Below are 20,830 nucleotides of genomic sequence, written 5' to 3'. Positions count from 1 at the left end.
ACCGCTCCGAGGCAGAGTATTCCCTTAAGTCCCCTCTTAACCTCCTGCCTTTCGCTTTATAATGATGCCACCTTGTTATTGACCCTTTGACTCAGGGGAACAGCTATTTTCTATCTACAGAACCATTCTGAGGAAGGGTAACTCAACCTGAAATGTTAACTCGGATTTCTCTCCACTGATGCTGCTAGACCTGCTGAGCTTTTCCAGCAATTTCTGTTTTTGTTTCTGACTTACAGCAGGCATGGTCTTGCAGTTTTATTTTGCTCTCTCTCCACCCTCATGATCCCATCTCGAGCAGTCCCCCCCCTCAGCCGTCTCTGAAGAAACCAGCCTGAGCTTCTCCAGCCTCTCTCCATCACTGAGATACTCTGTCCCAGGGAGTATCCTGGTGGATCTCCCTCTGCACCCCCTCCAGTGTAATCCCATCCCTCCTATAAAGTGGGGACCAGAACTGCCCACAGTCCTCCAGCTGTGGCCCTAACCAGAGGCCTGTCCATCACCTCCCTGCTCCCACAATGTTGTATGCATCAGATTTATTTTTTTTGCTTCCTTGTGGTAAGGGTTAGAGCATCGAAGTCTGGATCAGAAAACAATACACAGACAAATCTGTGCTGAAGCTCAGGTTTTAAAAGTATACAGAATCAGACCAGTTTTACTGGAGGAGTGAAAACAAACTGGCATCTGCAATGTCCTTCCAAACGACAAGCTCTCCCTCAAAACGTATTCACCCAAATCAGCTGCTTCCACTTGCACTGCATCACGTTCTGACGAACTTCCCAGACCGATTCACCGAGACGCTAACCACAGGACACTCTTCCCAGACCGATACACCGAGACACTGACCGTGGGACGCTCTTCCCAGACAGATTCACCGAGATGCTGACCACGGGACCCTCTTCCCAGACCGATTCACCGAGACGCTGACCACGGGACCCTCTTCCCAGACCGATTCACCGAGACACTGACCGTGGGACGCTCTTCCCAGACAGATTCACCGAGATGCTGACCACAGGACCCTCTTCCCAGACCGATTCACCGAGACGCTGACCACGGGACCCTCTTCCCAGACCGATTCACCGAGACGCTGACCACGGGACCCTCTTCCCAGACCGATTCACCGAGACGCTGACCACGGGACCCACGTCCCAGACCGATTCACCGAGACGCTGACCACGGGACCCTCTTCCCAGGCCGATTCACCGAGACGCTGACCACGGGACCCACGTCCCAGACCGATTCACCGAGACACTGACCACAGGACCCTCTTCCCAGACCGATTCACCGAGACGCTGACCACGGGACCCACGTCCCAGACCGATTCACCGAGACGCTGACCACGGGACCCTCTTCCCAGGCCGATTCACCGAGACGCTGACCACGGGACCCTCTTCCCAGACCGATTCACCGAGACACTGACCGTGGGACGCTCTTCCCAGACAGATTCACCGAGATGCTGACCACGGGACCCACGTCCCAGACCGATTCACCGAGACGCTGACCACGGGACCCTCTTCCCAGGCCGATTCACCGAGACGCTGACCACGGGACCCACGTCCCAGACCGATTCACCGAGACACTGACCACAGGACCCTCTTCCCAGACCGATTCACCGAGACGCTGACCACGGGACCCACGTCCCAGACCGATTCACCGAGACGCTGACCACGGGACCCTCTTCCCAGGCCGATTCACCGAGACGCTGACCACGGGACCCTCTTCCCAGACCGATTCACCGAGACACTGACCGTGGGACGCTCTTCCCAGACAGATTCACCGAGATGCTGACCACGGGACCCTCTTCCCAGACCGATTCACCGAGACGCTGACCACGGGACCCTCTTCCCAGACCGATTCACCGAGACGCTGACCACGGGACCCTCTTCCCAGACCGATTCACCGAGACGCTGACCACGGGACCCACGTCCCAGACCGATTCACCGAGACGCTGACCACGGGACCCTCTTCCCAGGCCGATTCACCGAGACGCTGACCACGGGACCCACGTCCCAGACCGATTCACCGAGACACTGACCACAGGACCCTCTTCCCAGACCGATTCACCGAGACGCTGACCACGGGACCCTCTTCCCAGACCGATTCACCGAGACGCTGACCACGGGACCCTCTTCCCAGACCGATTCACCGAGACGCTGACCACGGGACCCTCTTCCCAGACCGATTCACCGAGACGCTGACCAGAGGACCCTCTTCCCAGACCGATTCACCGAGACGCTGACCACGGGACCCTCTTCCCAGACCGATTCACCGAGACGCTGACCGTGGGACGCTCTTCCCAGACCGATTCACCGAGACGCTGACCACGGGACCCTCTTCCCAGACCGATTCACCGAGACGCTGACCACGGGACCCTTTTCCCAGACCGATACACCGAGACACTGACCGTGGGACGCTCTTCCCAAACCGATTCACCGAGACGCTGACCACGGGACCCTCTTCCCAGACCGATTCACCGACACATTGACCACAGGATGCTCTTCCCAGACCAATTCACCGAGACACTGACCGTGGGACACTCTTCCCAGACCAATTCACCGAGACACTGACCGTGGGACACTCTTCCCAGACCGATTCACCGAGATGCTGACCCTGGGACACTCTTCCCAGACCGATTCACCGAGACATTGACCACAGGACACTCTTCCCAGACTGATTCACCGACACATTGACCACAGGACACTCTTCCCAGACCGATTCACTGACACATTGACCACAGGACCCTCTTCCCAGACCGATTCACCGAGACGCTGACCACAGGACCCTCTTGCCAGACCGATTCACCGAGACGCTGACCACAGGATCCTCTTCCCAGACCGATTCACCGAGACGCTGACCACGGGACCCACGTCCCAGACCGATTCACCGAGACGCTGACTACAGGACCCTCTTCCCAGACCGATTCACTGAGACGCTGACCACAGGACCCTCTTCCCAGACCAATTCACCGAGACGCTGACTACAGGACCCTCTTCCCAGACCGATTCACCGAGATGCTGACCACAGGACCCTCTTCCCAGACCGATTCACCAAGACGCTGACCACAGGACTCTCTTCCCAGACCGATTCACCAAGATGCTGACTGCAGGATGCTCTTCCCAGACCGATTCACCGAGATGCTGACCACGTTACCTCTTTCCAGACCGATTCACCGAGACGCTGACCACAGGACCCTCTTCCCAGACCGATTCACCAAGATGCTGACTGCAGGATGCTCTTCCCAGACCGATTCACCGAGACGCTGACCATGGAATGCTCCACTGTGGAGTCACTGTGCCTGAGTTGAAATCTCCCAGATAGCCTACATAATGACAACTTCCATTTTCAAGGCCCAGAGATAAGTCAGGACTCTCGTATGCTGGGGATATCAAGGTCTGGCATTCAAATAACACAACAGTGGTCAGTCAGCACCAGACCTGGCTTTTGGTAGGTACACACATTGCAGCTTCCTCTCCCCGCCTGAAGATGTGGTCAATCTGATGCTAATGCACCGAACAGGAAAAGGTTGACGGGGAGGAGAATCGGACTGGGGTTGAAGAGTTCATCGACCATTGCTGTAGACCCCTGACCCAGATGGAATTGGCCGCTGCAGTCATTCTGGCTGAATGGCTGTCCGACTCTGGCACAGCAGCAATAAAGGAGTGAAGCTCCCCCAAGAATTCCTGCTTCCCTTTATTACAGTCGGTCATTATGAGAGTGGCTTGCCTGTTGTTGTACTATCAGATTATCATGAATACCTTGGGGAAGACAAGTTAGCGATGCTCTGATTAATGACAGCAGAACCCACACCAGCATCACATCGATGTTCCTGTGCTCGACCCTCCCACAACTGAACAGGTCCTGCCACAGTTTCTTCAGCTACTCCTCCTCAGGCCCAGGGGTCCCCTGAGGCTGGTTTTAATGCCAAGACTCAGCAGCTCACAGGACAGACTCTGAAGAATGCTTCCCAGTGTGCTAATGTGACAGTAAACACATTCAGACAACAGGCAAAGAGCTAACTATGTTTATTAGCATCAGAATTTCACTTAAAAAGAGGGAGAGTATTTAATGTGGACGGCAGACAGGGCTACTCCCACGACAACCACTGAAGACGCAACACAAAGATTTCGGGCAATGGGATTTTAAAAACAGACAAGTGAATCTCTCTGCAAACATGAAAATACAAATGGACAATTTTCCCAATTATGTCAGCAGGCAATAATCTTCACTCCTTGACACGAATTGACAGTGAAAGGCTGAGATTAAAGGCTGTGCCTCCAGGCCACACACACACACACTGACTCTCACTGGGGGGGGGGGGGGGGGAACAGTCCCACACACACACACTGATTCTCACTGGGGGGACAGTCCCACACACACACACTGATTCTCACTGGGGGGACAGTCCCACACACACACACTGATACTGATTCTCACTGGGGGACAGTCCCACACACACACACTGATTCTCACTGGGGGGACCGTCCCACAAACACACTGACTCTCACTGGGGGACAGACCCCCACACACACACTGACTCTCACTGGGGGACAATGACACACACACACTGACTCTCACTGTGGGACAGTCCCACACACACACTGACTCTCACTGGGGGGACAGTCCCACACACACACTGACTCTCACTGGGGGGACAGTCCCACACACACACTGACTCTCACTTGGGGACAGTCACACACACACACACACACAGATTCTCACTGGGGGACAGTCCCCCCCACACACACACACTGACTCTCACTGGGGGGACAGTCCCACACACACACTGACTCTCACTTGGGGACAGTCCCACACACACACACACACACACACACACACACTGACTTACTTGGGGACAGTCACACACACACACTGACTCGCACTGGGGGACAGTCCCACACACACACTGACTCTCACTGGGGGACAGGCCCCCACACACACAATGACTCTCACTGGGAGACAATCCCACACACACACACTGACTCTCACTGGGGGGACAGTCCCACACACACACACTGACTCTCCCTGGGGGACAGTCCCACACACACACACTGACTCTCACTGGGGGGACAGTCCCACACACACACACTGACTCTCCCTGGGGGACAGTCCCACACACACACACTGACTCTCCCTGGGGGACAGTCCCACACACACACACTGACTCTCCCTGGGGGACAGTCCCACACACATGGACGTATTCAGTATAGTACAAGAATGTCATTATCTTCCTCATGTGTGAATGACCCTGAGTCTCACCCACAATGATGGCTGGGTGAAGTATGTTTGACACGGCTTCCTGCTGAGGATGTCTGAAACGAGGCAGCTCCTGATGCCTGTGCCTGCACACTGGCCATGAGCCAAAGTTTGAATGCAGACTAAAATGGTATGAAAGATCAGAGCTGGACTCTCTGAGACTCCACGGTTCAGAGAGATCTCTCGATTTGCCCCAGCTGAGTTGTCTTTTCTTCTGTCTCTCTGATGGGAATTGCCCCTGTCATTGGCTGGATCAGTGGGAGAATCCCTGGGATTGGCCAGACGGAGAGGGCTTGGCTGTGTCACTCCTGATGTTGATTGCTCCGTTTCCACCGTTGGGAGGGTTTGAGATTGTGGAGTGCTACCTCAATGACCTCACAGCCCCCAGCGATTTTCTCCTGTGCTATGAAGAAGATTGCCACGCTGGCAAAATACCACCGCGCCAGGGTGTACGACCAGATGAGCACAAAGATGCCAATCACAAACAATGTCCAGTAGATGATGGAGAAGACCTTGATAAGGAAGACTCGTCCCCGTGACTTGCAGGGGGGCAGCTGGGCACGAAGCTGTGTCCCGGTCTGCTCCTGCCTCCGAATCCAGCTCCGAGCCGAGCTGTGCAGTAAAATCCGACTTCGGCCCTTATTCTGACTCCAACCCCTCCCCCAGAAAGGAGCTTTCTTGTAAACCTCCAGCCGACTCAAATCCTGCTCCTGGACGGGATTCTGCTCCTGGACGGGATTCGGCTCCTGGACGGGACTCGCAGGCTGGATCAGATCACTGAACGAGTGATTGCCCTGGTAATAAGCCTGGAGTAACTTCTCCTTCTCCAGCCAGCGAAGGCAGCACCATTCCTTCAAGCCATCCATGGAGGTGGGAAGCTGGTCAGCTGGATAACGGCGGATGTGGAAGTGGATCTCTCTGGGGAAGTTGCCAGTGAACAGGTCCCTCTCAGCCTGTGGGATGTTGTAAGGGTAGGCCACTGTCACATCATGGATGGCATCAAGATTACATCCTAGGGGAAAGGCAGACAGCTGGTTACTGAGTCATAGACCACCCCCCCCTCCCCCCGCCCCCCCCCCCCCCCTGAAGCTGCACACACTTCAAACTTGGCAGAGTGGCAAGCAATCACAATCACAGAGTGTTTATGGGATAGGAGGAGATTGCCTTGGCCAGTCATGGAGCCCACCAGTGTCTGAGACAGCTACGTGTATAGGACATGCTCCCAACAGCAGAAACACGAGCTCTGGGTCTCGGAGCTGGAACAGCGGTTGGAGAGACTGTAGCCCATCCGTCAGGGCTGGGAGTTACTGTGGATAGCATGTTTCGAGAGGTGGTCACAGAGCAGCTCAAGGGACTAGAGCAACGAAGGGAATGGGTGACCAGATGGAGAGAAACAGGCTGGAAGTACAGGAGACTCCTAGGAACCCTGTCACAAATCAGCTTCTACTTTGGATGCTCAGGAGGCTACTGGTTCCTCAAGGGAGTGTGGACAGAGGCACAAGGGACAAGGCCGTCCAGGAGGAGAGGGAGAAGAAAGCAGGAGTGATAGGGACAGGGCCTTTCCTAGTTAAGGCAGCGTGGGGGGGGGGGGGGGGGGGGGGGTGTCGTCTGTCTGTCTGTCTCTTGGTACTGCAGTCAGGGATCTCACCAAATGGTGCAGCTCACCCTGAAGGGGGAGGGTGACACAGAAACATGGAAGATAGGAGCAGGAGTAGGCCATTCGGCCCCTCGAGCCTGTTACACCATTTAATATGGTCATGGCCGATCATCAAGCTCAACACCCTCATCCCATGATCCCTTTAGCTACAAGAGCTATATTTAGCTCCTCCACATAAACACACAGTGTTTTGGCCTCAACACCTTGTGTGCTGGTGAATTCCACAGGCTCCCCACTCTCTGGGTGAAAACATTTCTCCACATCTCAGCTCGAAAAGCTTTAACCCTTTCCCCTAAACTGTGACCACCCACCCCGCCCTCCAACCCCATTATCAGGAAGACCCTTCCTCTGTTCACCCTGTCTGGTCCTGTTAGAATTTCATCAGTTTCTATCAGATTCCCCCTCAGTCTTTTAAACTCCAGTGAATATAATCCTAACTGATCCAGTCTCTCTCCATCCATCAGCCCTGCCCTCCCAGGAATCAGTCTGGTAACCCTTCGCTGCCCTCCCTCCATCACCACAACATCCTTCCTCAGATAAGGAGACCAAACCTGTCCATAATACTCCAGGATTCCTGTGGTATCCCACTGATCCCCGCGGTATCCCACCGATCCCCGCGGTATCCCACCGATCCCCGCGGTATCCCACCGATCCCCGCGGTATCCCACTGATCCCCGCCGTACCCCACTGATCCCTGCGCTATCCCACTCGTCACTGCCTGCTGCTTGGAACCAGACCCATTTATTCCTACTCTTTGTTTCCTGTCTGCTAACCAGCTCACTATCCATGTCAGTACACTGCCCCCTAATCCCATGTGATTTGATGTCACACATTGATTTCTTATGTGGGACCTTATAGTAAACCTACTGAAAGTCCAAATAAACCATATCCACTAGCTCCCCTTCATCACCTTACAAGTTACATCGTCAAAGTATTCTCATAAATTTCTCAAGGATAATTTCCCTTTCACATTGACTGTGGTTGATTCTACTATTTTGTACATGTTCTGTTATAAAATTCTTGATAATGGAGTCTAGCATCTTCCCACCACTAACAGCAGGCTGACAGGTCTGCAACTCCCTATTTTCTCTCTACCTCCTTTTTAAACAGTGAGGTCAGATCAGCTACCCTCCAATCCATAGGAACTCTTCCAGAGTCTATAGAATCCTGGCAGATGACCTCAAGTGCATCCACTATTCCTCAGCCACTTCCTGAAGCACTCTGGGATGTAGATTATCAGGCCCAGGCTGTTAATGAATCTTCAATCCCACTAATTTCCCAGACACCATTTCCCTACTAATACTGACTGCTTCAGTTCCTCCCTCTCACTAAACCCTGTCTTCCCCCTTATGTTGGTTACTTGCATTCTCCTTTCTGAAGCCAGAAGTGAAATACGAATTTAACTAATCAACCATTTCTTTGTTCCATATTATAAATGCCCCCGTTTCTGGCATTAGTTTTCACCAATTTGCTTCTCTTTGCATCCTTACAGAAATATTTCCAGCCAGTTCCTTTGTTTCTCCCAAGCTTACTCTCATTTTCTCCTTTGTTCTTCCTCTTGGCCCTCCTTTGCTGTTCTCTCAACTGTTCCCAATCCTCCGGTCATAGAGTCATAGAGATGTACAGCATGGAAACAGACCTTTCGGTCCAACCTATCCATGCCGACCAGATATCCCAACCCAATCTAGTCCCACCTGCCAGCACCCGGCCCATATCCCTCCAAATCCTTCCTATTCATATACCCATCCAAATGCCTCTTAAAAGTTGCAATTATACCAGCCTCCACCACATCCTCTGGCAGCTCATTCCATACACGTACCACCCTCTGTGTGAAAACGTTGCCCCTCAGGTCTCTTTTATATCTTTCCCCTCTCACCCAAAACCTATGCTCTCTAGTTTTGGACTGATCCCAGTGAAAAGACTTTGTCTATTTACTTGATCCACGCCCCTCATAATTTTGTAAACCTCTATAAGGTCACCCCTCAGCCTCCAACACTCCAGGGAAAACAGCCCCAGCCTATTCAACCTCTCCCTATAGCTCAAACCCTCCAACCCTAGCAACATCCTTGTAAATCTTTTCTGAACCCTTTCAAGTTTCACAACATCTTTACGATAGGAAGGAGACCAGAACTGCATGCAATATTCCAACAGTGGCCTAACAACAGCCGCAACATGACCTCCCAACTCCTATACTCAATACTCTGACCAATAAAGGAAAGCATACCAAATGCCTTCTTCACTATCCTATCTACCTGCAACTCCACTTTCAAGGAGCTATGAACCTGCACTCCAAGGTCTCTTTGTTCAGCAGCACTCCCTAGGACCTTACCATTAAGTGTATAAGTCCTACTATGATTTGCTTTCCCAAAATGCAGCACCTCGCATTTATCTGAATTAAACTCCATCTGCCACTTCTCAGCCCATTGGCCCATCTGGTCAAGATCCTGTTGTAATCTGAAGTAACCTTCTTAGCCAACCTCCAGTCTTCTGGCACCTCACCTGTGACTATTGATGATACAAATATCTCAGCAAGAGACCCAGCAATCACTTCTCTAGCTTCCCACAGAGTTCTAGGGGGCACTTGATCAGGTCCTGGGGATTTATCCACCTTTACCTATTTCAAGACATCCAGCACTCCCTCCTCTGTAATTTGGACATTTTGCAAAGTGTCACCACCTATTTCCCTACAGTCTATATCTTCCATATCCTTTTCCACAGTAAATACTGATGCAAAATACTTGTTTAGTATCTCCCCTATTTTCTGCGGCTTCACACAAAGGCCTCCTTGCTGATCTTTGAGGGGCCCTATTCTCTCCCTAGTTACCCTTTTGTCCTTGATATATTAGTAAAAACTCTTTGGATTCTCCTTAATTCTATTTGCCAAAGCTATCTCGTGTCCCCTTTTTGCCCTCCTGATTTCCCTCTTAAGTATACTCCTACCTCCTTTATACTCTTCTAAGGATTCATTCGATCTATCCTGTCTATACCTGACATATGCTTCCTTCTTCTGCGAACATCTACCCCGAAGCAGCTTTCGAAAGCTTTTTTTTTTAAGATTAGATTCCCTACAGTGTGGAAACAGGCCCTTCAGCCCAACAAGTCCACACCGACCCTCCGAAGGGTAACCCATCCCCCATGACTAATGCACCTAACACTGTGGACAATTTAGCATGGTGAATCCACCCTGACCTGCACATATTTAGACTGTGGGAGGAAACCGGAGCACCCGGAGGAAACCCCCGCAGACACGGGGAGAATGCGAAAACTCTACACAGTCAGTCACCTGAGGCCTTTCTTCAATTTAGAACTTTAACTGTTAGATCTGGTCTATCCTTTTCCATCACTATTTTAGAACAAATAGAATTATGGTCACTGGCCCCAAAGTGCTCCCCCACTGACACCTCAGTCACCTGCCCTGCCTTACTTCCCAAGAGTAGGTCAAGTTTTGCACCTTCTCTAGTAGGTACATCCACATACTGAATCAGAAAATTGTCTTGTACACACTTAAGAAATTCCTCTCCATCTAAACCTTTAACACTATGGCAGTCCCAGTCTATGTTTGGCAAGTTAAAATCCCCGACCATAACCACCCTATTATTCTTACAGATAGCTGAGATCACCTTACAATATTGTTTCTCAATTTCCCTCTGACTATTAGGGGTCTATAATATAATCCCAATAAGGTGATCATCCCTGTCTTATTTCTCAGTTCCACCTAAATAACTTCCCTGGATGTATTTCCAGGAATATCCTCCCTCAGCACAGCTGTAATGCTATCCCTTATCAAAAATGCCACTCCCCCTCCTCTCTTGCCTCCCTTTCTATCCTTCCTGTAGCATTTGTATCCTGGAACATTAAGCTGCCAGTCCTGCCCATCCCTGAGCCATGTTTCTGTAATTGCTATGATATCCCAGTCCCATGTTCCTAACCATGCCCTGAGTTCATCTGCCTTCCCTGTTAGGCCCCTTGCATTGAAATGAATGCAGTTTAATTTATTAGTCCTACCTTGTCCCTGCCTGCCCTGACTGTTTGACTGACTTCTGTTCTCAGCTGTACCTGTCTCAGATTGATCTCTTTCCTCACTATCTCCCTGCTGTCAGGTGGGACTAGATTGGGTTGGGATATCTGGTCGGCATGGACGGGTTGGACTGAAGGGTCTGTTTCCGTGCTGTACATCTCTATGATTCTAAGTTAATGTTAAGTTTGATTTGACATAAAACAGCTCAAAAATAGAAATTAAAAATTAAGAAACTTGTGGGTAAAAGAAAGAGCGTTTCCGACAAGAGAGCAGGAGGGAATGAGAGCTGACTGACTGAAAGGCTGGAGTTTAATAAAAAGGATGATGCAGAGAACGATTCTGATGAGGAAAAACACACTGATAATTCAAAGACCGATAAGATGTTTAAATGTGTACATGCCCAATCTAAATTCAAAGAAATGGATGCGGGGCACTGTTTACTTCATTCGAAAGGCTAGAGAAACACAATGTGGCTGAAGGAAAATTGGACCCTGTTCACTGTAGAAAGGAATATTCTAGACATGTATACGTTGTGTTTTAAAGCACAGTTATATTTCAGGACTGTGTTAAGGGAGTGACCGAGGTGGAATTGTTTGGAAATCTTTCTGAATTGAACAGGATGACATGATTTCTGGGAATGCTGTCCAGCAGCACATACATGGGTTTCCTCCGGGTGCTCTGGTTTCCTCACACAATCCAAAGATGTGCAGGTTAGGTGAATTGGCCTTGGGAAATTGCCCACAGTGTTCAAGGATGTGTAGGTTAGGAGCATTAGTCAGGGATAAATATAGGATGACAGGTATGGGGAATAGGTCTGACTGGGATCCTCTTTGGAGGGTTGGTGTGGACTTGTTGGGCCCAATGGCCTGTTTCCACCCTGTAGGGATTTACAATTCTAATTGCCCAGAGTTAATAGTTAACCTCATTGCTGTGGGTCTGGAGTCACATGTAGACCAGGTAAAGTTTCCATCCCTAAAGGACATCAGTGAACCAGATGGGGTTTTCCAACAATCGATAATGGATTTGTGGCCATCATCAGACTCTTAATTCCAGACTTTTTCATTGAATTCAAATACCACCATCTGCCATGACTGAATTCGAACCTTGGGCCCAGAACATAACCCGGGTGGTGTGTGTATGGAGTGAGCTGCCAGGGGAGGTGGTGGAGGCTGATACAATTACAGCAATTAAAAGGCATCTAGGAGAAAGTGAGGACTGCAGATGCTGGAGATCAGAGTCGAGAGTGTGGCACTGAAAAAGCACAGCAGGTCAGGCAGCATCCGAGGAACAGGAGAATCGATGTTTCAGGCATAAGCCCTTCATCAGGAATCCTAATGCCAGAAATGTCGATTCTCCTGCTCCTCGGATGATGCCTGACCGGCTGTGCTTCTCCAGCACCACACTCTCGATTTTAAAGGCATCTGGATGGACACAAGAATAGGAAGGGTTGAGAGAGCTATGGGCCAAATACTGGCAAACAGGACTGGACCAGTTTAGAACATCTGGTCAGCATGGATAAGTTGGACCAAAGGGTCGGTTTCTGTGCTGTACATTTCTAGGAGTTGAAAAGTGTGGTGGTGGACTCTAACATCTGCAGTCCTCACTTTCTCCTAGTGCATTTCTATGACTCGTCTGGACCCCCGCCAACACCAGCACATCCTGCCTTCGAAATGGGGCCCAAAACTGCTCACAATATTCCAAATGCAGGTCTGACCACAGCCTTATAGGGAATACCCATGCTCTTGTATTCTAGCCTGCTTGAAATGAATACCAACATTGCATTTGCCTTCCTAACTGCCAACTGAATCTGCACGTTAACTTAAAGAGAATTCTGAATGAGTACTCCCAAGTCCATCCTTCCTTCAGATTTCCTAAGCCTTTACCCCATTTAAAAAATAGTCTATGCCTCCATACTTCCGACCAAAGTGTAAAACCTCACACTTTCCTCCATTGTATTCCATCTGCCACTTTGCCCACTCTCTCAGCCTGCCCAAGTCCTTCTGTAGTCTCCCCAACACTGACCCCCGGGGAATCCCACTAGTCACCAGTTACCATCCTGAAAAAGACCCATTTATCCCCACTCTCTGCCTTCTGCCAGTCAGCCAATCCTCTATCCATGCCAGTGTCTTGCCCCTAACACCATGGGCTCTTAGTTTCTTTAGCAGTTTCCTGTGCAGCACCTTGTAAAAGACCTTCTGGAAATCCAAACCAATCACAGGCACTGGCTCTCTTTTGTCTAACTTGCTCATTACCTCCTCAAACAATTCTCATAGCTTTGTCAGGTGTGACCTCCTCTTGATTTTGTGATTTAATTTATTATTGTCACGTACCAAGGTGCAGTGAAAAGTACAGTTTTGCATGCTAACCAGACAAGTCATACCTAGGGCTTATCATATGAAGAGTGGGTGAGGACTCTGGGTCTGTACGCAATGGAGTTCAGAAGGATGAGGGGGAAATCTGATTGAAACTTACAGAATACTGAGAGACCTGGATAGAGTGGGTGTGGAAAAGTATTTCACGAGTAGGAGAGACTAGGACCTGAGGGCACAGCCTCAGAGTGAAGGGACAACACTTTAGAACTGAGATGAGGGGGAATTTCTTCAGCTAAGGGATCAGGAATCTGTGGGAGTCATTACCACAGAGGGCTGTGGAGGCCAAGTCATTGACACAGAGATAGATACGTTATTGATGAGTAGGTAATGAAGGGTTCTGTGGAGAAGGCAGGAGAATGGGGTTGAGAAACACATTAGCCATGATTGAACGGCAGAGCAGACTCAATGGGCTGAATGGTCTGTGCACAGTGGTGACTTCTGCAATCAGAGGTCAATATGTGAGTATGTGTAGGACCTTGTGTGTGCACATGTGGATCCATGCATGTGCACAGGCGTGTGTGCTTGCCTGTAGGATTAGGGGGATTTAGTGCTAATTCCAGATCATAGCGGTTATCCAGTTTAATCAGTTTGATTCATAACAATTGGGTTATTTTGAGTTGATTAATGAAGCATGGTGACTGTATTTTTTATCCCTGAGGGTAGTACAAAAGAGAAGTAACTGGCCCTTTTGGTAAAGGAACCAACATTTGCAATAATGGTACATGCCTCCCCATACCCAGGTTATCGAATGGAGAGCTGGGATCCCTTCCTCCAATCAGGAGCTGAGGGTGGAGGTGAAAATTGAAGACCTAGGAGTTTCCATGGTATTAAAGTTCGGAATGCTGGAGCTGTGGAACTTACTGGGACTCATAAGAATGATCCCCCGAAAGCAGCTCAGCACAGTGTGAAGATGTCCTTGTAGTTGTGGACTGAAATGGGAAAAGAACCATTTTAAAATCCAAGGACTGTTGAAGATTACTGCATGGAAACGGAATCCTCATTGTAAGCACTGTTTACACAGCTGCTGGTCTAAGCAGGAGTACAAGGAGGTACAGATGAGCTAGAGCCAACAGGGTGTACAAAAGGAGATTCAGTCAGCAATAAATTGCTGATGGGTTCATGGAAAGTTACTGTCACCAAAGACCCCCTGTCTAACAAGAATTCTGTAATTGGTTCTAAGGTAAGGCTTGAGAAACCTATCAGCCATTATTGAATGGTGGAGCAGACTTGATGGGCCGAATAGCCTAACTCTGCACCTATGTCTCTGCACTTATGGTCTCATTTGATGACTGAACAACTTGGAGCTTTGAATGAGATAGTGAGAAGTGATCTGATCTCAACTAGCCCAGAAGTACTGTCACTGTTCTCTGCAGTAAAAACACCACTTTAAGCTTGAAGAAAGGGAGATTATTCTATCTTCAGCAGTTGTTGTTAGTGGTGAGTTTTAGTTAATAAGGCAGAACCAGATACCCCATCCCTCCTACAAACCAGTGACAGCATTCAGAGAAGGCCAATCAGGAAGCAGCATTCTGGTCAGTACAAGCACCATCTGAGCAGGTTCTGTGAACAGGGACCACTGGTCTGCATTGCTAGTCTCTGTCTCTCACCACTACACTCATGTTTGGTTTCCTGTGTGCTTGTGTCTGAATGTGTGCATGTGCATCTGGATCTGTGCCTGCATGTGGGGGTGTGTGTATATATAAGAGGGGGTTTGTGTTTAACTAACAGAGTGATATGTCGATGGTGCATAATTGTTCACTTGTAGCTACAGTCTATTTCTCTGTAATAAACAGTCATTGTTGTTAAGTACAGAAACCTGATCCGTGATTTCTGTTAGTTTGGGTCTGAAAGAAATCAGGAGATTTTTGCATACTTTGTAAAATCTTTAATTTTTATGATGACTCTAGGAACAGCAGGTGTTGACTAAGTAATTAATTGCCAGGTAATTAATTACCTCCATATGAAATTCTGGGTTTAATTCCAACTAGAACCCACAGCTATCCACTGGTTAGACTACAGGAGGTGAGTAAGGTGGATGTAACATAGAAAGGCCTTTTGTCAAGAGCAAGAGTAACACTTTATTCTTTAAGAGTAACTACATGAAGGGATAAAAGAGCATCTGGAACACTGGATTGGGATCAGCAAATGGAGATATCCTCACGGAGCTGCACAGGTTGATCACCCCAGAGACAGTGCAGATAGAACAAGAGATTCCGGAGGCAGGATGTGGGATTATTGAAAACTGCAGCGTTGATAAATACATTCTGAGCAAGCCTTCAGTAGGGATACAGGTAGATGATGAAAATGAAAATGGGACATCAGCATTTCCTGATTCTCTGGATCTGACCACTCAATTCCAGACAAAAGTGAGGACTGAAGATAGTGGAGATCAGAGTTGAGAGTGTGGTGCTGGAAAAACAGCAAGTCAGGCAGCATCCGAGGAACAGGAGAATCAACGTTTTGGGCAAGAGCCCTTCATCAGGAATTTGGGGGAGGGTGTTGGCTGACAGATTCCACTTAAACTAAAGGGGAAAACATTGTGCGCTCTTTTTGGACCAGCCAATAGAAATACAATCAGATCAGGGTTTCAATTTTGTCTGAACATTTTTCTGGACACAATGCACCACTTGAGTAGAAAACAACTAAACTCTACAACATACCATCAACAGACACTGGGAACGTTTGCTGGGATACCATCAGACTTTCAAAGCAAATCACCCAATATCCCTATGGTTTCAACAAAGGTTCCAAATCGCTGGCTACCAGAGTATCCCAAAATGAATCTATTGGGTACAAATGAATCTAGAAATGTTCTTAATGTTGAAAAGGATGTTTCTAGAAAGACTCACAAAGGCAAAGCGCAGGAAACAATGAGAGAATGGGAAAACAAATATGCTGAGCCTGGGGAATGAAGTGTTAGTTCCTTTGAGAGGGAAAGCCCTCTGAAAGTAAGGCTCAGTCATCTCCACTAGGGTAAGAAAGCTGAGTAAAGAGAATATTTTGATAGCTTACCTGTTAAAAGATTACTAATGTAGAGAGCTGGAACAGGAAGTCCATGTTGTGCAAGTGGATGGCACTTGGGGAATATTGTTTCATTGCCCTATCAGCAGCACCTGCCAGTTGTTTTAAAAACAAGCTTTGTTCATTCTTTTTAATTCACCTTTGGGACATGGGTGTCGCTGGCTGGATCCAGCATTGTCTTTCCCTAGTTGCCCCTTGAGAAGGTGGGGGTGAGCTACCTTCTTTAACCGCTGCAGTCCATGTGCTGTGGGTAGACCCACAATGCCCTTAGGGAGGGAATTCCAGGATTCTGACCCAGCGACAGTGAAGCAATGGTGATATATTTCCCAGTCAGGATGGGGAGTGTCTTGGAGGGGGATCTATAGGGGGTGGTGTTCCCATGTATCTGCTGCCCTTGTCCTTCCAGACAGAAGTGGTCGTGGGTTTGGAAAGTGCTGACACTGACCTTTAATTTGGGTAAGCAGTGTGGTTGGATTTCATACTAACAGATTACCTTTGAGCTCATCAAAGAACCCTGGTCAACTTTTAAGAGTCATAGAGATGTACAGCATGGAAAAAGACATTACAGTGGGGAGGTCTATTGTGTTAATAATGCACACCTCTCTTTGTAGCAATATCTCTCTCTGTTTCCCCCTCTCCCCACTCCACTCTCTCTCTCTCTCTAACCCCCCTTCCCTCTCCCTGTGCCCATCTCAACATCCCTCCCTCCCTCTCTCTGCCCTTCTCAACGCCATTCCCTCTCTCTATACCTCTCTCCACCCTTCCCTCTCTCTCCACCCTCACTATAAGCCTCAAACTCGCTTTCTTTGCTCTTCATGTCCCTCTCCCTCTGTCTCTCTCACCCTCTCTCTCCATCTCTTCCTCTCTCCTTCGCCCTCTTGTTCTTTTCTCAGCATCCTCTGCACTCCCACTCCTGTTTTCATCTCTCTCCCTTCTTCCCCATCCCTCCCTCTCTCTCTCTCTCGCAGCCCCTCCCTCCCTGTCTGTCTGAGCCTCCCATCTCTCAGTTTATCTCTCAAACCCCACTTCTCTCTCTCAGCAACCCTCCCCCCCTCATCTCAACCTCGCTGTCAGCTCCCCCCTCTCTCTCTCTCTCACAGCCCCTTCCCCACTCTGTCGCTGTCTCTCTCAGCAAACGTCCTCTCTCTCAATGCCCTTTCCCGCTTGCCTCTCTGGAGCAGGTTTAGCTGGAAAGGATATGACTGTGATACTGGGCAGCTGGGAGCAAGGGGCCGTGCTCCCCCCAGAGTCGGAGCTATCACCCCAGCACTAACCCTGCTCTGACTGTCCAGAGACAGAGAGATTGATTGATTGATAGAGAGCGAGAGAGAAAAAGAGAGAGAGAGACGGGGGTGTAGAAGGGGGCAGAGAGACGGGGGGGCAGAGAGACGGGGGGGGTAGAGAGACGGGGGGGTAGAGAGACGGGGGGGTAGAGAGTCGGGGGGGTAGAGAGTCGGGGGGGAGAGAGTCGGGGGGGGGAAGAGAGTCGGGGGGGGAGAGAGTCGGGGGGGGAGAGAGAGTCGGGGGGGAGAGAGTCGGGGGGGGAGAGAGTCGGGGGGGGAGAGAGTCGGGGGGGAGAGAGTCGGGGGGGGGAGAGAGTCGGGGGGGAGAGAGTCGGGGGGGAGAGAGTCGGGGGGGAGAGAGAGTCGGGGGGGGAGAGAGTCGGGGGGGGAGAGAGTCGGGGGGGGAGAGAGTCGGGGGGGGAGAGAGAGAGTCGGGGGGGAGAGAGTCGGGGGGGAGAGAGTCGGGGGGGAGAGAGTCGGGGGGGGAGAGAGTCGGGGGGGAGAGAGTCGGGGGGAGAGAGTCGGGGGGGGAGAGAGTCGGGGGGGGAGAGAGAGAGAGACATGGCGAGACAGCAAGAGAGACGGGGTTGGGGGGGAGAAGAGAGAGAGATGGGAGAGAGATAGAGAGAGACAGAGACAGAGACAGAGAGGGGGAGAGAGAGGTGAAGGAGAGAGAGAGAGACAGTCACACACTGGGGGGTGGGAAGATGGAGAGAGAGATGGTGGGAGAAGGAGAGAGAGAGAGGGGAGAGGGGAGAGGGAGAGAGAGAGAGAGAGAGAGAGAGAGACACACACACACGGTGGGGGGAAGACAGAGAGAGATGGTGGGAGAGGGGGAGAGAGAGAGAGAGAGAGAGAGAGAGAGAGAGAGAGAGGAGAGAGAGAGAGAGAGAGGAGAGGGCGGGGGGTGAGAGAGTGAGAGGCGGGGGGGAGAGAAAGATGGGGGAGAGAGAGAGAGAGAGACAGACTGGGGAGAGAGAGAGGGCGAGAGAGACAGAGAGACAGATAGGCAAGTGGGGGGGAGAGATGGCAGAGAGAGAGCGTGCGCGAGAGCGAGAGAGACAGACATTTGAAGAGTGAACAATCCCAGAGTAGCACCCACCTTTTCGAAGCTGCTCGACAATAAAGGCGAAGCCATTAGTCCGAGGGTGCAGGACATATTCGTATGTTGGCAAACCACGAGACTCTGCAAACTCATCACTCCGAGCTTTGGTGGCAGCTGGGAACCATAACAAAACAGTATGAAAATAGACTCACCCACTGCCCACAGTGTGGGAACACTGTCTCTCACACACACACTGGATCAGAGCCCGTCACCCACTGCCCACAGTGTGGGAACACTGCTCTCACACACACACACTGGATCCAGAGCCCGTCACCCCACTGCCCACAGTGTGGGAACACTGTCTCTCACACACACACTGGATCCAGAGCCCGACACCCACCTGCCCACAGTGTGGGAACACTGTCTCTCACACACACACTGGATCCAGAGCCGTCACCCCTGCCCACAGTGTGGGAACACTGTCTCACACACACTGGATCCAGAGCCCGTCACCCACTGCCCACAGTGTGGGAAACACTGTCTCTCACACACACACTGGATCCAGAGCCCGTCACCCACTGCCCACAGTGTGGGAACACTGTCTCTCACACACACACTGGATCCAGAGCCCGTCACCCACTGCCCACAGTGTGGGAACACTGTCTCTCACACACACACTGGATCCAGAGCCCGTCACCCACTGCCCACAGTGTGGGAACACTGTCTCTCACACACACACTGGATCCAGAGCCCGTCACCCACTGCCCACAGTGTGGGAACACTGTCTCTCACACACACACTGGATCCAGAGCCCGTCACCCACTGCCCACAGTGTGGGAACACTGTCTCTCACACACACACTGATCCAGAGCCCGTCACCCACTGCCCACAGTGTGGGAACACTGTCTCTCACACACACACTGTATCCAGAGCCCGTCACCCACTGCCCACAGTGTGGGAACACTGTCTCTCACACACACACACTGGATCCAGAGCCCGTCACCCACTGCCCACAGTGTGGGAACACTGTCTCTCACACACACACTGGATCCAGAGCCCGTCACCCACTGCCCACAGTGTGGGAACACTGTCTCTCACACACACACTGGATCCAGAGCCCGTCACCCACTGCCCACAGTGTGGGAACACTGTCTCTCACACACACACTGGATCCAGAGCCCGTCACCCACTGCCCACAGTGTGGGAACACTGTCTCTCACACGACACTGGATCCAGAGCCCGTCACCCACTGCCCACAGTGTGGGAACACTGTCTCTCACACAGACACTGGATCCAGAGCCCGTCACCCACTGCCCACAGTGTGGGAACACTGTCTCTCACACAGACACTGGATCCAGAGCCCGTCACCCACTGCCCACAGTGTGGGAACACTGTCTCTCACACAGCACACTGGATCCAGAGCCCGTCACCCACTGCCCACAGTGTGGGAACACTGTCTCTCACACACACACTGATCCAGAGCCCGTCACCCACTGCCCACAGTGTGGGAACACTGTCTCTCACACAGACACTGGATCCAGAGCCCGTCACCCACTGCCCACAGTGTGGGAACACTGTCTCTCACACACACACTGGATCCAGAGCCCGTCACCCACTGCCCACAGTGTGGGAACACTGTCCTCTCACACACACACTGGATCCAGAGCCCGTCACCCACTGCCCACAGTGTGGGAACACTGTCTCTCACACACACACTGGATCCAGAGCCCGTCACCCACTGCCCACAGTGTGGGAACACTGTCTCTCACACACACACTGGATCCAGAGCCCGTCACCCACTGCCCACAGTGTGGGAACACTGTCTCTCACACACACACTGGATCCAGAGCCCGTCACCCACTGCCCACAGTGTGGGAACACTGTCTCTCACACACACACTGGATCCAGAGCCCGTCACCCACTGCCCACAGTGTGGGAACACTGTCTCTCACACACACACTGGATCCAGAGCCCGTCACCCACTGCCCACAGTGTGGGAACACTGTCTCACACACACAGACACTGGATCCAGAGCCCGTCACCCACTGCCCACAGTGTGGGAACACTGTCTCTCACACACACACTCGGATCCAGAGCCCGTCACCCACTGCCCACAGTGTGGGAACACTGGTCTCTCATACACACACTGGATCCTTTGCTGATAAGATGGGCTTTGATAAATTA

General features: G+C 51.0%; 1 protein-coding gene across 1 annotated transcript in view; it reads right to left on the bottom strand.

The window, feature by feature from the left end:
• Window positions 1-4,003: 4,003 nt before the first annotated feature.
• LOC140453883 (lysocardiolipin acyltransferase 1-like) overlaps window positions 4,004-20,830 on the bottom strand; it is an 18,497-nt gene continuing 1,670 nt past the window's right edge. The window contains exons 2-3 of the mRNA XM_072548745.1: window positions 18,704-18,820; window positions 4,004-6,262 (exon numbers count right to left, since the gene is read on the bottom strand). Of these exons, the coding sequence (XP_072404846.1) occupies window positions 5,553-6,262; window positions 18,704-18,820 (827 nt within the window). The 3' untranslated portion in view covers window positions 4,004-5,552. The remainder of the gene's footprint in view (window positions 6,263-18,703; window positions 18,821-20,830) is intronic.

Source organism: Chiloscyllium punctatum, chromosome 3 (assembly GCF_047496795.1).
Source record: "Chiloscyllium punctatum isolate Juve2018m chromosome 3, sChiPun1.3, whole genome shotgun sequence".
In the NCBI taxonomy this organism is placed as follows: domain Eukaryota; kingdom Metazoa; phylum Chordata; class Chondrichthyes; order Orectolobiformes; family Hemiscylliidae; genus Chiloscyllium; species Chiloscyllium punctatum.
Note: the sequence above shows the minus strand (reverse complement) of the source record. Positions and strands in the feature narration are given on the sequence as shown.